General features: G+C 39.1%; 1 protein-coding gene across 2 annotated transcripts in view; it reads left to right on the top strand.

The window, feature by feature from the left end:
* MYRFL (myelin regulatory factor like) overlaps positions 1-22,784 on the top strand; it is a 115,389-nt gene that overhangs the window by 22,579 nt on the left and 70,026 nt on the right. For both annotated transcript variants that reach the window (XM_082665822.1, XM_082665823.1), the window contains exon 2: positions 10,570-10,660. In XM_082665822.1, the coding sequence (XP_082521948.1) occupies positions 10,570-10,660 (91 nt within the window). The remainder of the gene's footprint in view (positions 1-10,569; positions 10,661-22,784) is intronic.

A 22,784-nucleotide genomic window follows, 5' to 3' on the forward strand; every position in this document is an offset into this window, starting at 1 on the left:
CTGGTAAATGTTTAACAACCAAATCTTTGGAAAGAAATTCTCAATTTGTAATATTTCCATGGTGTAAATCTTCCCACTATTGCCGATTTCAAGTTACTAACGTGAAGACTCTAAATATGGAGTTGGGAAGAGATGTGCCCAAGCTTGTACGAGCTGGCTCCAGCACACCACTGCACACTCTTCCACCTTCCTGACCCCACTTCCACTGCACCAGATCAGAATTTCATGGCATTCAAGGCTCCAGGATCTGCCCCTGAGGACAGTTCAAGCCTCATGGACCCCGTTCCTGGAAGCTTTACCTGGCACCCTTTTGCTCCTGTTGAATCATTTAGGTGACCTGTAATGCTCTGTGTACACTCAGTTGTCACATCGAGCACTATGGTATGCCTTTATGTCAGTCTTTCTCATTGGTTTATGAACCTCTTGAGCACAGCAACTGATGGTTATGACAAAGGGTAGTATTTATTGAGCTGGGAACTGTGCTAAGCACCTTATATGCATTATCTCATTTAATCCTCACAACTCCGTGAAGGAAATGCTCTTATTATCCCTATTCTATAGATAAGGAAACTGAAGCACAGAGAGGGTAGGTAATTTGCCCAAGGTTGCACAGCTGGGAAATGTTTCGGCCAGAATTGACCTAAGGCCTGATTGTAGAACCAGGACCCTTAACTACTAAGGCACCCTTGTCTTTGTGTCTCTAGCACTTGGCACTGTGCCTGCTCCACAGCAGGTGCCCGTTGATTGTGTGTTGGGTGATTTAGTGAGGGAAGGCTAATGCTGGCAGTGTCCTTGACTAGTCTCTTTGCTCTGGTCTCACCCAGCTTCACTCCCAAGAGCAGGCAGAAAGGCCTTTCAGAAATATAAACCTGATCATGTCTGATGAAAAATTGCGATGTCTTCATAACCCGTAAGGCAAATTCCTTACCTTGATACCTATGAACCTTCATGATCAGGTTTCTGAGATACGCCAGTTTCTCCAGATACACCTTCCACCATTCATAATCACATTTATTCATTCAAATGTTATTACTCATCTGAGAAATTCAATATTTATTGAATAACTACCACATTCCAGGCCTTGTTCTGGGTGTGTAGGATCTGTATAGAAAGAGGCAGTTTCTACCCTGGAGGGGCTTAAAGTTGAGTGGAGAAACAGACACGCAACATGTAATTTCTACAGTGGCTGAAATAAAAGTACACAGAGCTTGCAGCGGGGTCCGTGAAGGGTGCTGTTCTGTCTGTGCCGCGTTCTTCGCCTGCCTTCCAGCTCTGGCCAGACCGCACACTCAGTTCCACGGGAGTCCTGCTGCTGACTCCATGAATTCATTGGCACATACTCTTTTCAGTTCCTGGAATGTTTTTTTAAATCACCTTCTGCTTATCCTTAAAAATTCCTCTCAAGTGTCACCTGCAGGAAGCCCTTGCCCCAGCCCGGCCAGCCTAACAAAAAGGCTCCTGCAGTAGGATGCCCACTGCCATCCCGGCACTTATCACCCTCTGCTGCTGCGGCCAATCTTCCTGTCCCTTTTGCTGGACTGTGAACTTGTCCCCAATTTTATTCCTGGACACATGGTGAACACTAAGTCAATGTTGAATAAATGAGTGAAACAATTAGTCTTTTAATGATTGGAAGTGTCTCTGGGAAAATGTTATCTCCACTAGCTAACTGAACGGGCTGTGGCTCTCACCACTGACATTAGATTTTAAATCCAGTTTTATTTTCAGTGGATTTTCAAGACAAAAGTAACCTTAGCAAATGAGGGTCTGGTTTCTCCTCCGACTTCTCCTCTGCTTCCCCCTTCCTCCTTCTTTGGAAAAGCATGAACATTTCAGCTCCAGTTCCTCATGAGCCCTGGCACATCAGAGGGAAACTATATGTTTAACTTTAAAGGGCAATCAAAGGGGGAAGGGGGAGACACTCATTGTGGCTTTTTAGAATCTTTAAAATACCTAGAGCTGCTGTAACAGACAAATTTTGTCATCTTGCCTGTCGTTTGAATACTCTGGGCAGCGCTGTTTTGGGACAAAGGGCAAAAGAGTAGATCAAGAAGGGAGGGGGGTGTCTGGGTTTGGGGATGTGATGTGGGAAGGGAGTCCCTAGGGTGGAAAGAAGAAGTGTCCTTACACAGGACTGGGGGGCGGTGGCGGCTGGGCAGGTGGGTGGGAAGCAGAAAGGGAGGTCCTTGCTGGGCACACCCTATCCATACCTTTGGAGAAGCCCTGTTTCCCCAAAGGCATGTGTATGTCTATCAGCGGGTCTTGCGGATGCAACTTAGATTTGTCTGGGGCGTACCTGGTGGGTTGATCCTCATAACCACGCACTTTTTTCTTGTCTGCCTTGTAAGGCCAAGGGCAACAGCACAGGTGACCATTCTGCAGCTGTTGTGTGCCTGGAAGGGAAGGCAGAAAACTAGGGTGAAGAAGGGGGGCCCTTGTTTTCTAGAGCAGTTCTCCGGCACTCCCCGGAGGCCTGGGTAGCTTCTGCTTTTGTGAGCAAAACTGTGACAGCCCTTCCCGGCCACAGAGAGAAACGTAGAAAAGGTTGGAATCGAGGTCTGAAACTGAGCCTCCACGACAGGGGGCGGGATGCCCGAGGACACACTCTTTGCAGGTTTGGGTGTTATAAACCAGTGTTTAAGACATTTAGAGCAAAGTGATTATTTTTAAAAGCATGCAATTTATTTTAAGAGGCTTTTGAGAGTTGCCCTGTGTGTGCAGGGCCTCCTGAACACCGTTTTATCTGACACTGTGGATTTTTCTTGTTGAGGAATTTCCTTAGGGTCTGGAAAGCACAGCTGTGACTTTGGAATCCTAGAGAAAGTCAGCTACTCCAGGGCTCATCTATCCTTGTTCATTAAGAGGTTTGCACAAGCCACACGGGCAGGTCCTGTATGCTGTGGACCATCTCTTATTTCTACCTGGGGATGGAGGTTGGAGAGGGTGAGTGATGTAAAGCAAGTGGCACAAAGGTCAGGTCTGAGAATCTATGGGCCACTTCCTACTTCTATGTGGGCAATTGTGTGTATGTGTTTGTTGGGCGGGGGGCGGTGCTGTATAAAGCAGATGGGACACCAGCAGGGGCTTCAGTGGGAAACTAAACAGATCTTTTCCTCCATCTGCTTCTCTTAGCAATTGGCTTGACCAAAGCCCAGTGAAGTAGTAGCGTCAAGTTGCTTGTCTGCAGTTGGCTGGCATTGTTGGGAAAGGAAGAGGAACATGGGGCGAGGTGAGGGAGTAATGGGGCTGGGGGTGAGAACACCCTCAAGAATCAGGGTAGGTCTCGTTGGCTTCCCTGCAGGTCACTTACTAGCTGTGTGACCCTGGGCAAGCTAGTTAACCTGTGTAATCACTTTGCCTTCTCCGTACACTGGGAATAATATTAATGTCCACCCCCTAGGGCTGTCATGAGGATTGACAAGGTCGGGCAAAGTGTTTCTTCTTTTGCTTGGTCCAGAGTAAGAACTCCAGACTCCCTCTGAAAGTCCCTGAACAACCGCGATAGCGTGCAAGTTGACCTCCCTTCTTCTGTTCTTGTTCCCTTATAGTCCTTTCCCTCAAAGCAACCAGAGTGACCTTTTATAAAAGCATATTATTTCACTTTCCAAAGGCGTCTCGTTGCTCTGGCCACCTCCTCTCCCCGCCCTACCCCGCCCCGTGCTCCTGTGCTCTGGCCACACTGGAATGATTTGTTTCTCAAACACGCAAGCACAGTCCAGCCCTGGGCTCTCGCGGTGCTGTTCCCTCTACCTGGCATGCTCTGCCCTTGATCTTTGCATGGCTGGCTCCTTCCTGAGAAAGCCCTACACACTGAAAGGAGCTCCTTCCCCCACCATCTATCATGCCACTCTGTTCTGTTTTCATCACCACCTGAAAAGATCCTGTTTATTTATTGTTTCTCATATGTCATGTAAGTCCTTCCCCACTGTTGCTACCTTTCCCTCCATTAGACTCCAAGCCTCCTGAGGGGATCGTGTTAATTTTTTTCATGGCTGTGTCCTCAGAACCTTGTACAGTGCTTGGCACATAGTAGGTGCTTAATAAAGAATGAATGAGCCTTGTCTTGCTCTTTCTTCCTTCAAAGTCTAGCTTAAGACAGAACTCCACTATGAGGTCATCTCTGACCATCTCAACTTTTAAAAATATCTTCCATCCATTTCCCTCTGAGTTCTTGTCACTGAATGGAGTTGGCAATCTCTCTTCTCTTCCCTTTCCCTTCTCTTTTTTTCTCCCTCCCTTCTACCTGTCTCTGGCACCCATCAATTTTTACCATTTGGGAGGTGCTCAAGATTTTTAAAATTTTGTTTTAATGCCCTTGGATGAATTAGCAAGCCCAAAGATAAAGATGAAATGGCCCTCCTATACCTCCTATAACCAGTGCAGGGATCTAGTGCAAAGGTACCTTACCCATGGGAAGAATTCAAGGCTCTGGATTACATGAGGGTTATGGGTGTGCAGGATAGACAGCTGAAGTATTGCATATTTAAATTATACCTGGAAAAAAAGTCCACAAAGTTTAACAAAGTTCTCATTAAATTATCGATAATCTATTTCAGATTTCATTACAATGAAAGAAAAAACTTTTGGCTTACCACTGTTGGCAAAAGCAAAAAGAATACCAGTTCTTTCAGATCCTATTCTATTTTATTTTCCTGGGCATTTTTACATTATTACACTTTAGAATCATTTTGTTATTTTAAGATATTTTTTATTGTGGATGTTTTAAATGTATAGATTAATTTAGGGGTGTTGACACATTGTGTAATAACGAGGTAATGAAAATACATATTTCTAATATTAACGAAAATAGTTCTAATTTTCTAACCATTGAACGTGATGCTGTTATTTAATGTAGGTTTTCTATCACATATATGTATACGAGAGATATAGATACGTGTATATGTATGTGTATAAATATATATAATCTTAAGCATGTATTCATTGGAATCAATATTGAATGTTTAATGCCTTCTTGGCATCAGTTGAGAAGGTCAAATACTGTTTTACCTTTGATATATGAATTCCAATATTGAATTATCTTTTTGCTTCTTGATGAATTTTTCTCTTAATGGAAATGTTAAATTCTATTTGATGGCATCTTATTTAGGATTTTGGTATATTATTCACAAATGATATTAGTCTGTAGTTTTCTTTATGCATCTCATCTCTGTCAGCTTTTGGCATCAGTTTTATGCTGGCTTCATAAAAAAATTTGGGTACTTCTCTTTTTTTCTATGTTCCAGAATTGTGAAAATGGCAGAGGAATTATCATCTTGTTAAAGTTTTAGAAGCATGACCCATGATGCCATTGGGACTTTTATCTTTTATGCAAGGGTGGGGGGATGGTCACGAGTGGAAATTTTCTCTATTTACTCCAGGGTTTGTCAGTTTAGACTTTTTCTATATTTTTTCGTTTATTTTAGCAATTTGATTGCCTACTTTTTTAGAAAATCATTTTATTCAAAATTGTGCAAAATAATTTTCCAAAGTGTATAATAGGGATTTAAAAAAAAAGATAACTCATTCTACATTCTACCATCTAACTAGTGTCAACTATGGTGGAATATTATTTCATCATCTTTCTATGAATAGCTGCAGATAGAAGGATGGATAATTAGATAGTAGAAATAACTTAGTAAGAAATGGATCTTAGCTCACATGCACTATTTAAAGAAAATATTAAATATAATATAAAATATTAATTTTAGTTGAATTTAATGGGATAAAAAGAAGGGAAACTGAAGGAATTACAGAATTTAAATAATTATTTCTATACTGTTAGAGATATCAGTTCTAAAGGGGTCTTCCAAGATTAAGAAAGGGGATTTAAAAGTTACTACAAAGTTGGAATAGTTATTTTTCTATTAAATGGTTCAGATTTAGGGTAATGAAGATGAACTCTGAGATATGAATAATAAGGTGATTAATACCACATCTCTTCCCATTTTCCCTCGCCCTACCTTCTAATCTTTGTTGCTGATATTTTTTCCTTTTTAAGGGTTTATTACTTTTACATTTTGATCTGTAACCATAATTCCCTCAGATATTCCCTGTATTTATATGATATATTATATATTTATATATAATATATAAATGATATATTTATATATTTATGATATATGATATATCATATATCATATGTGATATAATATATGATATAATATATATTATATATAATATATGATATATATTTATGATATATATATATTTCCTATATTTATATGATATATTTATATATATCCCTATATTTATATAGATATATTCCTTATATTTATATGAATTCACTGTTCATCATAGTTTTTCCTCTTTGATTTCTAAATTTCTGAGTTCTTTATTTTGATTCATGTTTTGCTTGGCTGAATTTCACTGTCAAGGAATTATTTTCAAGAGGAAGTCATGGGGGCTTTATACCCTGAACTTTTAAATTTTGGAATTGTCTGTTGCCTTTACGTTTGAAAACAAATTGGGTGGGTATAAGATTTTGCAAGCCACCTTCTCTTGAAATGCTGTAGAATTTATTAAATGGCTGCAGAGTATTGATATTTCATTGAATGAATGTCAATTAATGGTCATTTATTCTCGAAGATGCAGATGTAGAGGATGGACTTGAGGACACAGGGAGGGGGAAGGGTAAGCTGGGACGAAGTGGGAGAGTGGCATTGACATATATACACTACCAAATGTAAAATAGCTAGCTAGTGGGAAGCAGCTGCATAGCACAGGGAGGTCATTTCGGTGCTTTGTGTCCCACTAGAAGGGTGGGATAGGGAGGGTGGGAGGGAGATGCAAGAGGAAGGGGATATGGGGATATATGTATACATATAGCTGATTCACTTTGTTATACAGCAGAAACTAACACACCATTGTAAAGCAGTTATACTCCAATAAAGATGTTAAAAAAAAAAGGGTCATTTATTCTCAATTTTCTGTTATTAAGTGTATTATCGTAAGTGTATTAAGTGGAATTTCTGGATCAAAGTATACATGCACATTCTTTCTTTTTGGAAACGTATGCTAAACACTTTGCAGACAGATTATTTAATATATACTCCTATCAGCAGTGCATAAGAGGGTTATCTTATTTCCATCAGCATTAACAGTGGATTTTATTAATTCCTTGAATATATGCCAATTTGGTAGGCAAAAAGAAAATTTTCTCATATTTTAAATTCTGTTTCTTACTAATGTTTAACATGTTTTGTGCATTTATTAACCAATTTGATTTTTTATTTTATGAACTGCCTTTTAAAGCTCTTTACTATTTTCTCTTGGGGTGTAGCTGTTCCCTTATTGATTTGAAAGAACATTTTGGATATTATGGATATTTACTCTTTTTCACGTATATTGAAAATACTCCTCACTTGGTCTTTAACTTTTTTCACGGATTAAAATGCTTATGATCACGAATGGATACTAAAACTATTAGATAAAAATTTAATGCGGAACAAAATATTTGCACAATCTCAAAGTATCTTGCCACAAATTACAAAAAAAATAGTAGTAACTTTATAGTGGAGAAAGTTGGCAGATAGTACCTTAACCAAGGGATGAAAATTAACATCAATAATGAGACACTGTGATCCTCCTGATATAAGGCACTAAGAGAGACATAATATCATTTGTGTAATATTCTTGCCAAACATACAAAACTTGAATTTAACCTTGAGAAGATATGAGGCAAACAAGAATTGAGAGGCGTTCTGTAAAACAGTTAGCCTACACACTTCAAAAAATATCTAAAGAGGCATGACAGCTACATGTACTATGTTATACTGGATTGAATTCTGGACCAGAAGAAAATGCTATAAATGACGTTATTGAGACAGTTGGCAAAATTTGAATATGGAATGTAGATTGTACAATAAAACTGTGTCAATGTTAAGTTTTCGGATTTTGATAATTTAATTGTGGTTGTGAAGATAATGTTTTTGTACCTAGGAATATATACTGAAGTATTCACGGGTAAAGGCACTTGTTCTCAAATGGTATGTCTAGGTGGGTGTGTATCATTGTGTTTTGTGTGTGTGTGTGTGTGTGTGTGTGTGTGTGTGTGTGAGAGAGAGAGAGAGAGAAAGAGACAAGACAGAGAGAATAATGCAAATGTAGCACAATGTTAATAATGATGAATATGAGTGAAGGGTATATGTGACTTCCTTTGTATTCTTGTAGCTTCTCTTTTTTTTTTTTTTTTTTTTTTTGCGGTACGCGGGCCTCTCACTGTTGTGGCCTCTCCCGTTGCGGAGCACAGGCTCCAGACGCGCAGGCTCAGCGGCCATGGCTCACGGGCCCAGTCGCTCCGCGGCATGTGGGATCTTCCCAGACCGGGGCACAAACCAGTGTCCCCTGCATTGGCAGGCGGACTCTCAACCACTGCGCCACCAGGGAAACCCTGTAGCTTCTCTTTAGGATAGAAATTATTTCAAAGTAAAATGTGAAACATTCTTCTCCCCTCAAAAAAAGGATAAAGTAAAATTTTATCAATCTTTTTTTAAAAATAGTTTTTGGCTTTCATGCCATGCTTGGGAAAACCTTCTTTATGTCAAAATCATAAGAATAGTCACTGATGTTTTCTTTCTATCGTTTCATTTATTTATGTTGAAATCTTTGATCTATCCGCAGATTTGGTGCGGAAGCAGGAAAATGATCCAGGTTTTTTTTCTCCCAAATGTATAATCAGTATTCCCCACAACATTTATTGAGTAATGAATCTTTCCTCACTAGTGTCAAAGGATATGCTTATCATGCATCTATCGTGTGTGTGTGTATATATATATAATATTTATATAAGTATAAAATATATGTTCCATATATAAGTATAAAATATATGTTCCATATATATGTAATATTTCTTGATATATCCTGGACTTGTTTGTGTTCCTTTGATGTGTTCACTTGTGTGTTTCTCAGTACTTATTTACCCCCTTCCTCCCTAATTTTTCTGGTCATTTTTATGTATTTATTTTTCCAGATGAACTTCAGAACATTTTCCTTGAGGATTATTTGATTTCAGATAACATACAAACCAATTCAAAAGGGTTTATTGGATGTATACAGGACTTTGTCATGTAATTAGAGTAGAAGGGGAACAACCAGCCTTATCAAGGGTAAAAAATCATGAAGGACCTGGGTAAAGGACCTGGCAGAAATATTTAGACTATCACTCCTGTCCTCTGCCTTAGCTATTAGGTGACTTAATCTCAACCACCAGCTTTAAAGTCTATTAGTTTGAATTTTGGGAGAAATAACTGAAGTGGTCACTGGCCAACCAATGGATTTTTTCTTTCTGATTCAAGTGCCTGTAAAGGTTGCAGGAGACTGTTTTTATAAGGCGAAAGTTCTCAGAAAATGACTGTGTATTTGGCAGACATCATAAATAATGTCTAGTAAAAGCTTTGCAATATTGAATCTTTCAGTCTAAGAACAATGAAGTTCTTTCCATTTATTGAAATCTCTTCTTATGACCCTTCATAGAGTTTATTAGCTTTTTAAAAAAATATGTTGTCCCTAAATATATGTTTAGATATTTTAGGCTTTTTGTTATTTTGAATGGAATCTTCTTTTTTTTTTCATTATATTTATCTTAAATTTTGACTGGTTATTTTTTTGTACATACGAAAGTAATTAGTTTTTATATTTAACTTTAACCATTTATTTTATTGACTTTTCTGATCATTTCTAATCGTCAGTTGTTTCTCTTGAATTTTCTAGGTATAGAGTCATGTTATCTGCAAAGAAAGATTGTTTTGTCTTCTTTATAACATATTTTTATATTTTATATTCTTTTTTTGTTATGTATATATTTATTTATTTGGCTGCGCCAGGTCTTAGTTGCAGCATGCAGGATCTTTAGTTGCAGCATGTGAACTCTTAGTTGCGGCATGTGGGATCTAGTTCCCTGACCAGGGATCGAACCTGGGCCCCCTGCATTGGGAGCGCAGAGTCTTAGCCACTGGACCACCAGGGAAATCCCTATATTTTATATTCTTTAAAAATTCTAGTGTCTTTGTTATGGTCAGAAAGAAATCAATAAGCTTATTTTCATTTTGTAAATCAAGAAAAAGGACAGAACTATTGTGTTGCATTTTGGGAAGTCTAACAAAAATGTGAAGCAAGATATTGAACTTCTTGTTGAACTTAACTGGAAGTAATCTATCAGACCAACATGCCAATCATCAGTCTATCCATTCATCCAGCCAGCCAGCCAGCTAGCCAATAAATGTTAATTGCTGCCTTTTTCATAACATAGATACAATAAGAAAGACATAGTCCTCGCCCTTAAAGACATTAGATAGAGGAATAAACACAAAAGCAAGCAATTATAATAGTGTGTAAGGCAAAGTACATGGTGTTAATGAATGCACATAAAAAAGCACCTAAACCTGCCTTGGACAGTCAGGGAAGGCTGCTCGAGGAGGGTAACATCTAAAAAGATTTCTGGAGGAGATATTTGAATGGAAGAAAGGCCACACTGTCAATAAATGCATTATGCCATTTAGTTGCTTTGAAATTTTAGCGATTAGCCATTCTGAAAAATTCATGAATCTCAAGATTTTCAATTTGCCTTTGCAGCTCAAGGGGCCAGTGGCACTCTGGGGAACCCGACGCTGGATACAAGTCTGCTGGAGGAATTCTTGGGCAATGATTTTGATTTGGCGGCCTTGTAAGTAATGAGGGCACTGCTCTCCATTTGGTCGTTTTTTTTTTTTTATGTTTGACTTTTTTTTTTAATATACATTTATTTATTATTTATGTTTGGCTGCGTTGGGTCTTCGCTGCTGCACACGGGCTTTCTCTAGTTGTAGCGAGTGGGGACTATGCTTCGTTGCGGTGTGGTGGCTTCTCTTGCTGTGGAGCACGGGCTCTAGGCACACGGGCTTCAGTAGTTGTGGTTCATGGGCTCTAGAGCGCAGGCTCAGTAGTTGTGGCTCATGGACTTAGTTGCTCCGTGGCATGTGGGATCTTCCCAGACCAGGGATTGAACGCATGTTCCCTGCATTGGCAGGCGGATTCTTAACCACTGCACCACCAGGGAAGTCCCTCCATTTGGTGTTTTTAAAATTATGAAATAATTAAATGAACTGGGAAGTGCTTCCTTCTTTTCTGTTTTCCAGAAGAGCTTGAGTAGAGTTGGTCTTATTTCTTTTACAAATCTTCGGCAGATTTCACCAGTGAAGCCAGCTAGGCCTGGAGTTTTTTGTTTGTATGTTTTTGTTTTTGTTTTATTTAGTTTTAATCTGAAAGCCCTCACCTTCCAATTCAATATCATTAATAGATATGGGGCTATTCAGGTTATCAATTAGTAGTTATCAACTTAGGCAGTTTATATCTTTCAATGAATTTGTATATTTCTGAATTTACTGGCATAAAGTTGTTCATCATATTTCCTTTTTATACTTTTAATGTCTGTAGAATCTATAGTGAACAACAAGTGTTGTTCTTGATGTCAGTAATTCATGTCTTTTTTTTTCTTGATCAATCTAGCAAGAGGTTTATCAGTTTTCCTAACCTTTTAAAGAACTGGCTTTTGGTTACATTTATATTCTTAATTGTTTTTCTGTTTTCCATGTCATTGATTTCTGCTCTTATTTTCTAATATTAATATAGCCATGCCAGCTTTCTTTTAAAAAACTTACATGCAATAAAATTCCATTTTTGTCTTGTGTGTGGTTTTGTGAGTTTTGACAAATTCATAGAGTTGTACAACTACTGCCATGATTACCACACACAACAGTTCCCTCACCTGAAACGTTGCCCCTACATTTCCACTTTGTGGTCAAACCCAACACACACCCCTAACCTCTGGTGACCACTGATCTTTTCTCTGTCCTTATAGTTTTGCTTTTTCCGGAATGTCATATAAATGAAGCCATATGGTATATATAAGTCCAGTTTCTCTCACTAAGCATAATGTCTTTGCTCATTCTTTTTTATTGCTGAGAAAAACTCTGTTGGATTTTTGTAACAGAGTTTGTTTATCCAGTCACTCAGTCAAGGACGTTTTGATTATTTCCAGTTTTTGGCAATTATGAATAATTTCTATAAATATTCATGCACAGGTGTTTGTGTGATCAAGAGTTTTAATTTCTCTAGGGTAATACCTTGGATAGTCTGCTGGGTCGTGTTGTAAGTGGAAACTTAACTTTATAAAAATTGCCAAATTTTCTAGAGTGGCCATACCATTTTACATTACCACTAGCTCTATATTCTAATAGGCGTATAGTGGTATCTCATTTTGTTTTAATTTGCATTTTCCTATCAACGAATGATGTTGAGTCTTATTTCATGTGGTTGTTTGCCATTCGTACGTTTTCTTTGGTGAAGTCTTCTTTCAAATTTTTTGCCCATTTTAAAAAATTAAAGTTTTCTTATTTTTGAGTTTAGAAAATTCTTTAAGTATTCTGGATATAAGAACTTTATTGGGTATGTGATTTATGAATACTTTCTCCAAGTCTATAACTTATGTTTTCATTCTCTTAACAATGTCTTTCCCAGAGCAGAAGTTTTAAATTTTGATGATATCCAATAGATCAAATTTTTCTTATGTGGTTTGTTGTTTATATCTAAGAAATATAGATATTGCCTAATTTAAGTTCCCAAGGATTTTCTCCTGTTTCCTTCTAAAAGTATAGTTTTACATTTAGGTCTATGATCCATTTTGAATTAATTTCCATATAAGTTTTGAGATATAAGTTGAGATTAATTTCTTTGTGTATAGATGTCCAGTTACTTTCAGAATCCCTTGCTGGATAACCTTTCTCTATTGAACTGTCTTTACACTGTTGTGAAAAATCAGATGACCATATTTGTGTGGATCTATATCTAAACTCTTTATTCTGTTCCACTGATCTATATATCTGTTATTTTGTCAGTACCACATTATCTTGACTACTGTACTTTTATCATAAGTCTTAAAACCATATAGTGTAAGTTCTCCAAATTTGTCTTCTTTTGTAAAATTGTTTTGGTTATTCTAATTCCTTTGACTTCTCACATAAATATTAAAATCAGCTTGTTTATATCTATACAGTGCTGCTGAGGTATAGATTAGGATTGTATTAAGTATAGAGATGCATTTGGGGAAAATCGACATCTTTACAAAATTGAGTCTTCCAATCCTGAACGTAGTATACCTCTCCATTTATTTAGGCCTTCTTTGCTTTTTTTCATCAGCATTTTACAATTTTAGCATACAAATCTTGTATATATTTTGTTTAGATCTACACCTAAATGTTTCATGTTTTTCTTTGAGTTATTGTAAGTAACAATAAATTTTTTAAATTTTTTTTCAAATTTAAAATTTCAATTTTTAAAAATTTTTTTCAAATTTAATTCCCAATCATTCATTGCCAGTATACAGAACTATTACTGGTTTTTATATTTTGGGCTTAGGTCCTATAATCTTTTTTTTTTAATTTTTTAAATTAAAAAAAAATTTTTTTTATTTGGTCTGGCCACATGGCTTGAGGGATTTTAGTTCCCTGACCAGGGATCAAACCTGGGCCCCGGCAGTGAAAGGGCCGAGTCCTAACCACTGGGCTGCCAGGGAATTCCCGGGCCCTGAAATCTTAATGAAGCCATTTACTAGTTTAAGAGCTTTTTGTAGATTTCTTGGCTTTTTATATCTTGACAATCATGTCTTCTGCACATTGGAACAGTTGTATGTCTTTCTTTCAAAACTGTATGCCTTTGAATATTTTTTCTTGCCTTATTGAACTGGGTAGAACTTTGGCTATGTTGCTGAATAGGGAAATAGAGAGATCAGACATCCTTGTCTTGTCCCTGATCTTAGAGGGCAGTCACTCAATTTTTTATTATTATGTATGATTCAGTTATAAGATTTTTTTGTAATGCCCTTTATTAGGTCAAGGAGATTCTCTTCTACTCCTAGTTTGTTGAGAATTATTTTAACATGCATGGCTCTTGAATTTTGTCAAATGTTATTTCTGTATTTATTAATATGATCATATGTTTGTTTCCCCTGTCTGTTATTATGGTGGATTACTTTGCTAATTTTTGAATATTGAACCAACCTTGTATTCCTGGGATAAACCTCAGTTAGTTTTAAAGTATTATCTTTTTATGTATAGCCGGATTCAATTTGCTAAAATTACTTTGAGGATTTTGCATCTATTGGTCTCCAGTTTTCTTATACTGTATTTTTATGGTTTTGATATCAGGATATTGATAGACTTCTAAAATTAGTTGGAAAGTGTTTTTATATCCTTTTAAATTCTCTGGGTGAATTGTGTGGAATTGGATTTATTTTTTCCTTAAATGTTTGATAGAATTCACCATGAAATCTTCTGTGCGTGTAGCTTTCTTTGTTGGAAGACCTTACTATGAATTAAGTTTATCCAATAAATTCAGGACTATTTATGTTATCTCTTTCTGCTTAAATAAGTTTTGGTAGCTTGTTTTCTTTTTTCCCCAGGGAATTGATCCATTTCATTGTCAAACTTATAGGCAAAGAGTTGTTCATAGTATTTATTATGCTTTTATAGGCTTTTACTGGCTCTAAGGAGTCTACTGATATTCTCTTCTGTTTCTTATATTGGTAATCACTTTCCTCTCTCTCTCTCTTTTAATTAGTCTCTTTAGAAATGTATAAGTTTTGTTGACCTTTTCAAATAAGTGGCTATTGGTTTCATTGATCTCTATTGTGTTTGTTTTCAATTTCACTGATTTCTACTCATTATTTCCTTCTGATTGCTTTGGGTTTAGTTCGCTCCTCTTTGTTTCGTTTCTTAAGGTGGAAGCTTAGTTCTTGATTTAAAGTCATCCTTTGCTTTCTAATTTAATCACTCAATGCTATACATTTCCCTCTCCATATGGCTTTAGCTGCCTTCCTCAATTTTTGATATGCTATATTTTGATTTTCTTTCAGCTCAAAATATTTCCTAATTTTCCTTGAGACATCCTCTTTAACTCTGGGTGGCTGGAATTGGGTTAATTTCCAAATATTCGGGAACTTTCCATGTATTTTTCTGTCACTGACTTGTAGTTTAATTCCATTATGGACAGAGAACATACTCTATATAATTCTAAATCTTTTAAATTTGTTAAGGTTTGCTTTATGACCCAGGAAATGGTCTATCTTGGTGAATGTTCCATGTGCACTTGAAAAGAATGTGTGTTCTGCTGTTGTTGGGTCAAGTGTTCTATAAATGCTAATTAGGTCAAGTTGGTTGACATTGTTTTTCCGGTCTTCTATAGCCTTGCTGATTTTTGTCTACTTCTTTTATTTATTACTGTGAAAGGAATGCCAGAGTCCTCAGGAATGACTGTGGATTCAGAGTCCTCAGTTAAGTTCTTTTTTTCTCAGCACTGTCTTCTGTCTTCCAACCTCTATGGTTTCTGATGAGAAATAGGCAGTTATTTGAATCATTGTTCCCTTGTATGTAATATATCATTTTTTTCCACTTACAAGATATTGTTTTATCTTTGGTTTTAAGCAATTTTATTATAACATGGCTGGATATGGGCATGATTTTCTTTGAGATTATACTGTTTGGGATTTGCTCAGTTTTTTAAACTGTAAATTTTTGGTCTTTTACTACCTCTAGGAAGTTTTTAGCCATTATTTCTTCACATTTATGTTTCTGTACCAACGTCTTTCTTTCCTCTGTCTAGGACTCCAGTGATACAAATGTTAGATCTTTGATATGGTAGACAGGTCCTAGAGGCTGGTAATTTTTTCAATCTTTGTTTTTCCTCTCTGTTGTTTATACTGGATAATTTCTATTGATTTGTCTTTAAGTTCACTGACCCTCTTCTGTCATCTCCATTCTGTCATTGAGCCTACCTTGACATTTCTGTAAATGCCCTTCCTTCTCTCCCTCATGAAAGACAGAGAGTGGAACAAGATGTGAATCTCAATAGTAACGGGGAAACCTATTTGCAGGTACTTTGGTACCTGGCTCTTGCTGCTCTTTGCCAACAAAAACATCCTTGCCAAAATGACTGTGGGGAAGAAGGGAGGCTCAGCATTTTGCAAGCTAGTTAACACACACACACACACACACACACACACACACACACACACACACACACACACACACACACACACACACACACACACACACACACACACACACACACACACACAACTGGTGGGTTGCCACATGTCTGAGCCCACACTCTGAGCTGGCTCTTCTGCTCCAGGCACTGCATGGGCTGAACCCAGGCACTAATCACCCTTGTGCCTGCCTTCATATTCCTCTCAATCCATCCACGCAGCTGCCATGAATTCCTGTGAGAAGGGTGGGCAATGGGTATGTCCTTACCATCTTTGCCTACAAAAAACCTGCCAGAAGTTGTCAGTTTCCGTCCCCTACAAGACTTTTCCTCAAAAGAAGGTAGACCTGATTCCATCAGGGTTCTGTTTAATCATCTGGATCACTTTTATAACTGGCATAAAGTACTTTAGCTGTTTGCAGGGAAAAGTGAACAACCGTTAAGTCTTATTCGGAGAGCTGTCCTTCTACCTGGGAGTTCAGAAATCTATCATATGATCTTAGTCTCCATGATAATAATGGTTCTTCCAGCAAGACCAGAGATATCTCCCTATAGGCGATCGCTACTGAGATTCCGACATGGTTTGCCCAATCAGATTCACTCTCTACCCTTGGGAGTGGGTGTCTGGCATTTGTAAGTGAGGTAGAGGAAGGAGTTAATACTGTTGAGTATTTACCAAGTATTAGGCATTGTTCTTTGCACTTTACATATTTACTCATTTAATTGCATATTTGATTTTACACATTTCATTCTCTTACCAACTCTTCCAAATAGGCACAGTATTATCCATATTTTACACATGAAGAGGCTGAAGTGCAGAGAGGTTGAGTAACTGTTCGTATGTCGATAAGTGGCAAAGCTGGGATTAAAATGTGCCTGGCTCTAGAACACCTGCCCTTTCTTCTACATTTGTCTTTTGGATTAATTGATGTTTTAGGGGATGTTTTAGACTCCGTGACTCTCAGGGAAATACATTAAGTGGGTCTACATTTATCTGCCAAAAGGTGTGACTCAGAATGGATCCTGAGCCATAGTTTGCAAAGATTGTCAGAGTTCAGGCCCGTTAAAGAAAAGTCCTATGATCAGATAAGCTGCTATTGCCTTATAAAAATGGCTCAGGTGCATGCAGTTAAGTGGAGCTGCAATAGAAATCCAAGAGAGAACAAGTGGAAACAGTCCCAGTCCGTGACCATGGATTTGTTGGGCGCGTCCAGTGATCATTGCATCTGTACAATGTATTCAAATACCCCAAGTGTTGAGTATTTCTAAATACCAGGCTCTCTTTTTGCAGGTTAGTTGCATTCCTCACAACAGCGCTGGGGTGCAGGTTTTCTTGCGGGGGCTCCCAACTAATAAATAGCAGAGTTGGGATTCAAACATGAATTTACTACAAAGCCTGAGTTACTTCCTCTCTACTATATTGCCCATGAATTGTGCCTTTTAAAAGTGTCAGTGACAACCCTTTAAGCGATTTAAGAGAACATTAGGCTGTAAAATTTCTAGGAGCAAATTTGAATCTCATAGGCAGATTTTCAAATCTCAAAGATATTAAAAAATGGAATTATTGGCTCTGTGAAACAGATGTCCCTAAATGCTCTATGGAAAACTGGTCCCCCGAGATGCTGTGGGAAAAAAAGTTCCATGATCAGTAATAAATAAGTATGTGACTCACTGGCTTAAACAAAATTAAATGTATTTCTTTACCGCAGGACTTCTCAGGGCCTTTGATGTGCTAATATGCAACTGGGAAAGGGAAACGTTAGGCAGTGTTCTCAAACTTATGTGGCCATGGGCCCCTTTTGGGAGCATGTACCCACGTATGAGCATTGGGATGTGCTGCTCAGGACATTCTCATCCTTCCGTGTGAATCTAGTTGGTATGTTGAACCGGGGGCAGTTCTGTCAGGACGGGAAGATTTCTGACAGTTGCTCTTAACCCTGTATTTCCGTGTGTGGTGGAGTCCAGGGCAGCTGTCTGCCCAGGGGGAGTAGGAGCGGGCAGAAGTCCTCTCTGATCCCCTAGGTTAGCCAGCCTGTTACCTACTAGGCACACAGGTGAGCTAGGTGAGCTGTGGGGGCTGGACACACCGGGAAATGTCCAGGTATGGAGTGCCGCCTGGAGGGCGGGAGGCTAGAGATTTAGGGGAAAGCATAAATTCCTGGAGGTTGCAGTGAAAAAGGACAAGAAGTGTGTGTGTGTGTGTGTGTGTTTGTGTGTGTCCGTGTGTGTGTGTAGAAGAAGGAAGGCTCTGGAAAAGTCACCAGTGAATCTTCAAGACAGGTTTGTTTCATTCAGAAATGCCCAGAGTTTCACCTGTTTCCGTCCTTTGCTCAAACTGCAGGCCAGGTTGTAGCAGCAGCAGCAGCATCGCCTGGGAGCTACGACTGTAGCACCTCAGGCCCCGCCCCCAAAATGCTGAATCAGAATCTGCATTTTTAACAGGATCCCCATGGGATTCACAGGCATATCACAGTTTGAGAAGCCCTACTTTAGGTCACGTGCATATGCCTCCTTCCCAACCACTTCCCGAGACCCAGACCAAGTCATACAGTTTGGTTTGAGTGTGTTCAGTGCGAGTAGACAGTATACCGAGCTTCAGGCTGGCCTTGAGGTGCTGCAGATGGGGTAAGAGGGAGCTAGCTGAAGACATTGAGGTGACAGCTCATCACAAGTTCGAATGGGTGACTTCATAGGAGGGGAACCTAGAGACATATTAGGTCCGTGAGGAATCAACTCCGGGTTTCATTTCATTTCATTCTAATGGTTGAGCTTAAGCATCTAATATTCTGGGTTTCACTTAGGACATATCTTATTGAGATTGGAAGGAAAAATGAGTTAGTCATCAATGACCAGCTGCATGTTTTACTTCTGCCACCAGTAGAGTGGGGCTGATAAACTGTTTACCGTGATGTTGCGGAAGGGAGTGAGGTAATCCACATAATTCTATGAGATGAGCTTGTTAAAGGCTGAGTTCATTGACCGGTTTGATTTCTGGGTTCAAACGGATGCAGCAGGAGAAAAGGTAAACAGAATCCTGGGCAAAAACATTACCAGTGACTTCTAGATTCTAAAGATTTTGTAGAAAATGAAATCACTTATAGTAATTAATTTGATTAGGATATTTAAATATCTGTATTGAAAACATTGTGTTCTTTAGAGCATAAACTCTGGTGATCGATCACTTTACTCCAGTTTGACTAGATGCCAGGTGAATAATCTCGGGTATGTTACTTAACCTCATCAAGCCTCGGTTTCATTGCCTGTGGTATAGGGGCAGTAATAGAACCTTTTCACATGGTTGGTAGCAGAGATTAGATGAAGCAACACCTGCAAGGGTTAGCTCAGTGCCTGGACCAGAGTAGGTCCTCCATAAAGATTGTCTGTTTCTAAAGCAGCAGGGGAGAGTGGTAAGAGGGAGGGTCAGGGTTCTTGCAGTTTGCCAAGATAGAGCCGAAGGGGAGGGGTGGCAACTTGCTTTTCTTGCTTCCATTGCCCTGTCATGAAATGATTTTCTTGGGCTACTTTATTCACTGATGACATTTCTGCCAAGGCCCTTTCCCATCCCAACTTCCGGGTAGTGGGTACAAACCCTATGCAAGCTTGGTCAAGTATTTATCAAGTGCCTACTGCGTGCTCACCAGTGGGCACTATGCAGGAGATACACACACACACACACACACACACACACAGTATTAAGACATGCTCTTAAGTGAATGTCTGCGTGGGAGGACATGAATCATACACATGAAAAACTGGAGAAAATACTTTCAGTAACAACTGTTTTTATGCTGTAATTGGGTGATGGGGTACAACAGTGAACAAAACAGATGAAGTTCCTGCTAACAGTTTACCAAGGGCAATGTGGTGGAAAACGGTCTGCCCTGTAGGGCACCCAGGCATTTTTCTTTGAGTTGGTGGTGTGTGGTAATAATGATAAATAGCAGATTGACTTTCTGTGGATTTAAGTATTGTTTTTAAGTTCTCAGCAGGCAATGCATTTCCTTATCACCTGCTCCTGGGGAGAGCCATTCCCATCCCTTCACTCTTGGTGCTCCATTGTTGTGATGCGACTCCAGTGGGAAGAGAAAGACAATGGTGTATAGTATAAAGTCATTCAGTAAAAAGATGAAGAAAAATAAGTGTAAGGCAGGGGAGTAGAAAGTGAGGGGTGGGAGAAGGCTACCATGTTAGATTGGTGGTCAGGAATGCCCTCTCTTGATATATGAATTTATATAAACAACATATTTATGGCCACGTCAGGTAAAAAGCAGTAATTCATACTTATTAAGTAATAACTCTGTACCAGGCAGTGTGCTGAGTTGATATCAATGTGCAATAGAGCTTTAGAGAAGGTGTAATTTGTATGTGAAGACCCCGGGGGAGTCATTGGAGAAAACTGAGGATTGGACTGTTGAATTGTGAATAGTCCCAGATGGGTGTTCACGGGAAGCCCTGTGTCTTAATACTGTGAGTCCTGCAGTCCTGCCTATTGTTTAGTAGAGTTATGAGCACGTACTAGGCACTCAGTAAATGCTTGATCGAGCCTGGCTGCGACCTGAAAGAAATCCTGGCTGCTTTGGTTGCAGCATGCAGATGTCATGGATGTGCTAACCTCAGCCAGCTGGAGAGAACAGTCTGTTTTGCACTCCTTTTGGTTTACATGGCATTCAACCCCCAGGAGACCACACTTTGCCATTCACCCTCCAAAAAACAAAAGCGAGTTATGTGTCTGAGAGGAAGGGATTTAGAAAGCAAATTATTCATTTTATAAAATCATTTTATAAGAATTTCTTGATTTTTATAACCATTTCCTGTAGAAGGTAGAGATAGAGACAGCCCCTCAAGGAGTGACCAATGGTTCTGTCAATTTCTAGGTCCCTTCATGGAAATCCCTTCATCATAATAGGAAAATTCAGAGCACTGAAGGCCCAAAACAGTCTAATGTGCATTGCTGACATCATGATTGTGAGTAGGGAGGAGTTAACTGCTTAGAAACAGTCTCAGACAACAGTGTTTTTCTTAAAGTTAATCATTGCCCTTGTTTTAAACAATTTGCTTAGTTTTGAAGGTAGCTATCCTTAAATCTTAGGGGCTTCCCTGGTGGCGCAGTGGTTGAGAGTCCGCCTGCTGATGCAGGAGACGCGGGTTCGTGCCCCGGTCCGGGAAGATCCCACATGCTGCGGAGCGGCTGGGCCCATGAGCCATGGCCGCTGAGCCTGCGCGTCCGGAGCCTGTGCTCCGCAACGGGAGAGGCCACAGCAGTGAGAGGCCCGCGTACCGCAAAAAAAAAAAAAAAAAAAAAAAAGCTTAAATCTTACGTGAAATTTTCTGAAAAGGAATGCAAAATTTCTCCCAATACAGTAAAATGCATTGAACACGAAATGCAATGAAATAAAGGAGTAGCCAGAGTGAGTTTGGGAAGGGAGAGTAAACTGTAAGGAAAGTATTAAAACTTTTAAATTCGCCTTTTAAAACCACCAACACATGTTCCTGCTTCTCAACACAGGGACCTTTGGTTCTCCACAAGGACCTGCTTGTGGGCATGCATGCCAGTCTGTGATGTGCCGTGCCATATTTCTCGAGTGTATTGATAATTTGCTTGTGATTTTCAGTTTTCATGAATGTTATTGAATTCAGTGGTGCCGCAAATGTAAAGGAAAGTAAACAACTGCCTTGAACCTTGAATGTGGAATTGTGAGATCACAGAGTCAATCACAAAATTTAATTTGTAAATTTTAAAACAATTAATTAATTTATTTTTGGCTGCGTTGGGTCTTCGTTGCTGCGTGCGGGCTTTCTCTAGTTGCGGCGAGCAGGGGCTACTCTTCGTTGCGGTGTGCGGGCTTCTCATTGCGGTGGCTTCTCTTGTTCCGGAGCATGGGCTCTAGGCGTGCGGGCTTCAGTAGTTGTGGTGCGCAGGCTCAGTAGTTGTGGCACACGGGCTTAGTTGCTCCACGGCATGTGGAATCTTCCCAGACCAGGGATCAAACCCGTGTCCCCTGCATTGGCAGGAGGATTCTTAACCACTGCGCCACCAGGGAAGTCCTCGTTTGTAGATTTATACATGTAGAGTGATACGAAGTTGAATGGTGCCGTATATACGGCTTATAATGAAAACCAGTAATCCTTTGCCCCACTCCTCCCCATGTCCCCAAGTTTGGCTCTCCCAGAGGCAGATACTTTCCAACTCTTTTAGATGTTTCAACCACCTTTTATCTGAATAATGGTTTATATTACTGTTCTTGCTTTATACATCTTAAGAACTTACTATCATCTTCCAGGAGGATTTAACTTTCTTATATCCTATCCGACACCCACTTCTATCCCCAGCCTCCCAGTATCATAAAATTGTATAAGAATTTTTGGTTAGGTTTATATTCAGGGATTACATTACTATCACTGTGTGTTCACATATAATTTACTACGATTATATTTTCTTTCTTGAGTTTTTTTTTTCTCTGCTTTTATTTGCGTTTATTTTTTTCAGCATTTATTCCCGGGCCCTAAGTTTTTGTTTCTTCAGTCTCTTCTAGGATGTCTTTTCTTCTGTGCAACCTCTTCTTCTGGTTTAGGAACAGTGTGTTCTTTTTCAGTAAGGATCATCTCAAGGTGGAAGGGAGAGCTCATGTATGGATTGATCCAACCATGAGCTGTGTAAATCCTGCGCGGAATCTTGGGAGTTTTGTTCACCTGGATGTGCTCAATGAGTCCTTCCATTTTTCGCCCAATAGCTCTACAATCTCCCTGGATCCGTTTCTCCAGAGAATAAA

Source organism: Grampus griseus, assembly GCF_964374135.1.
Source record: "Grampus griseus genome assembly, chromosome: 11".
Classification (NCBI taxonomy): domain Eukaryota; kingdom Metazoa; phylum Chordata; class Mammalia; order Artiodactyla; family Delphinidae; genus Grampus; species Grampus griseus.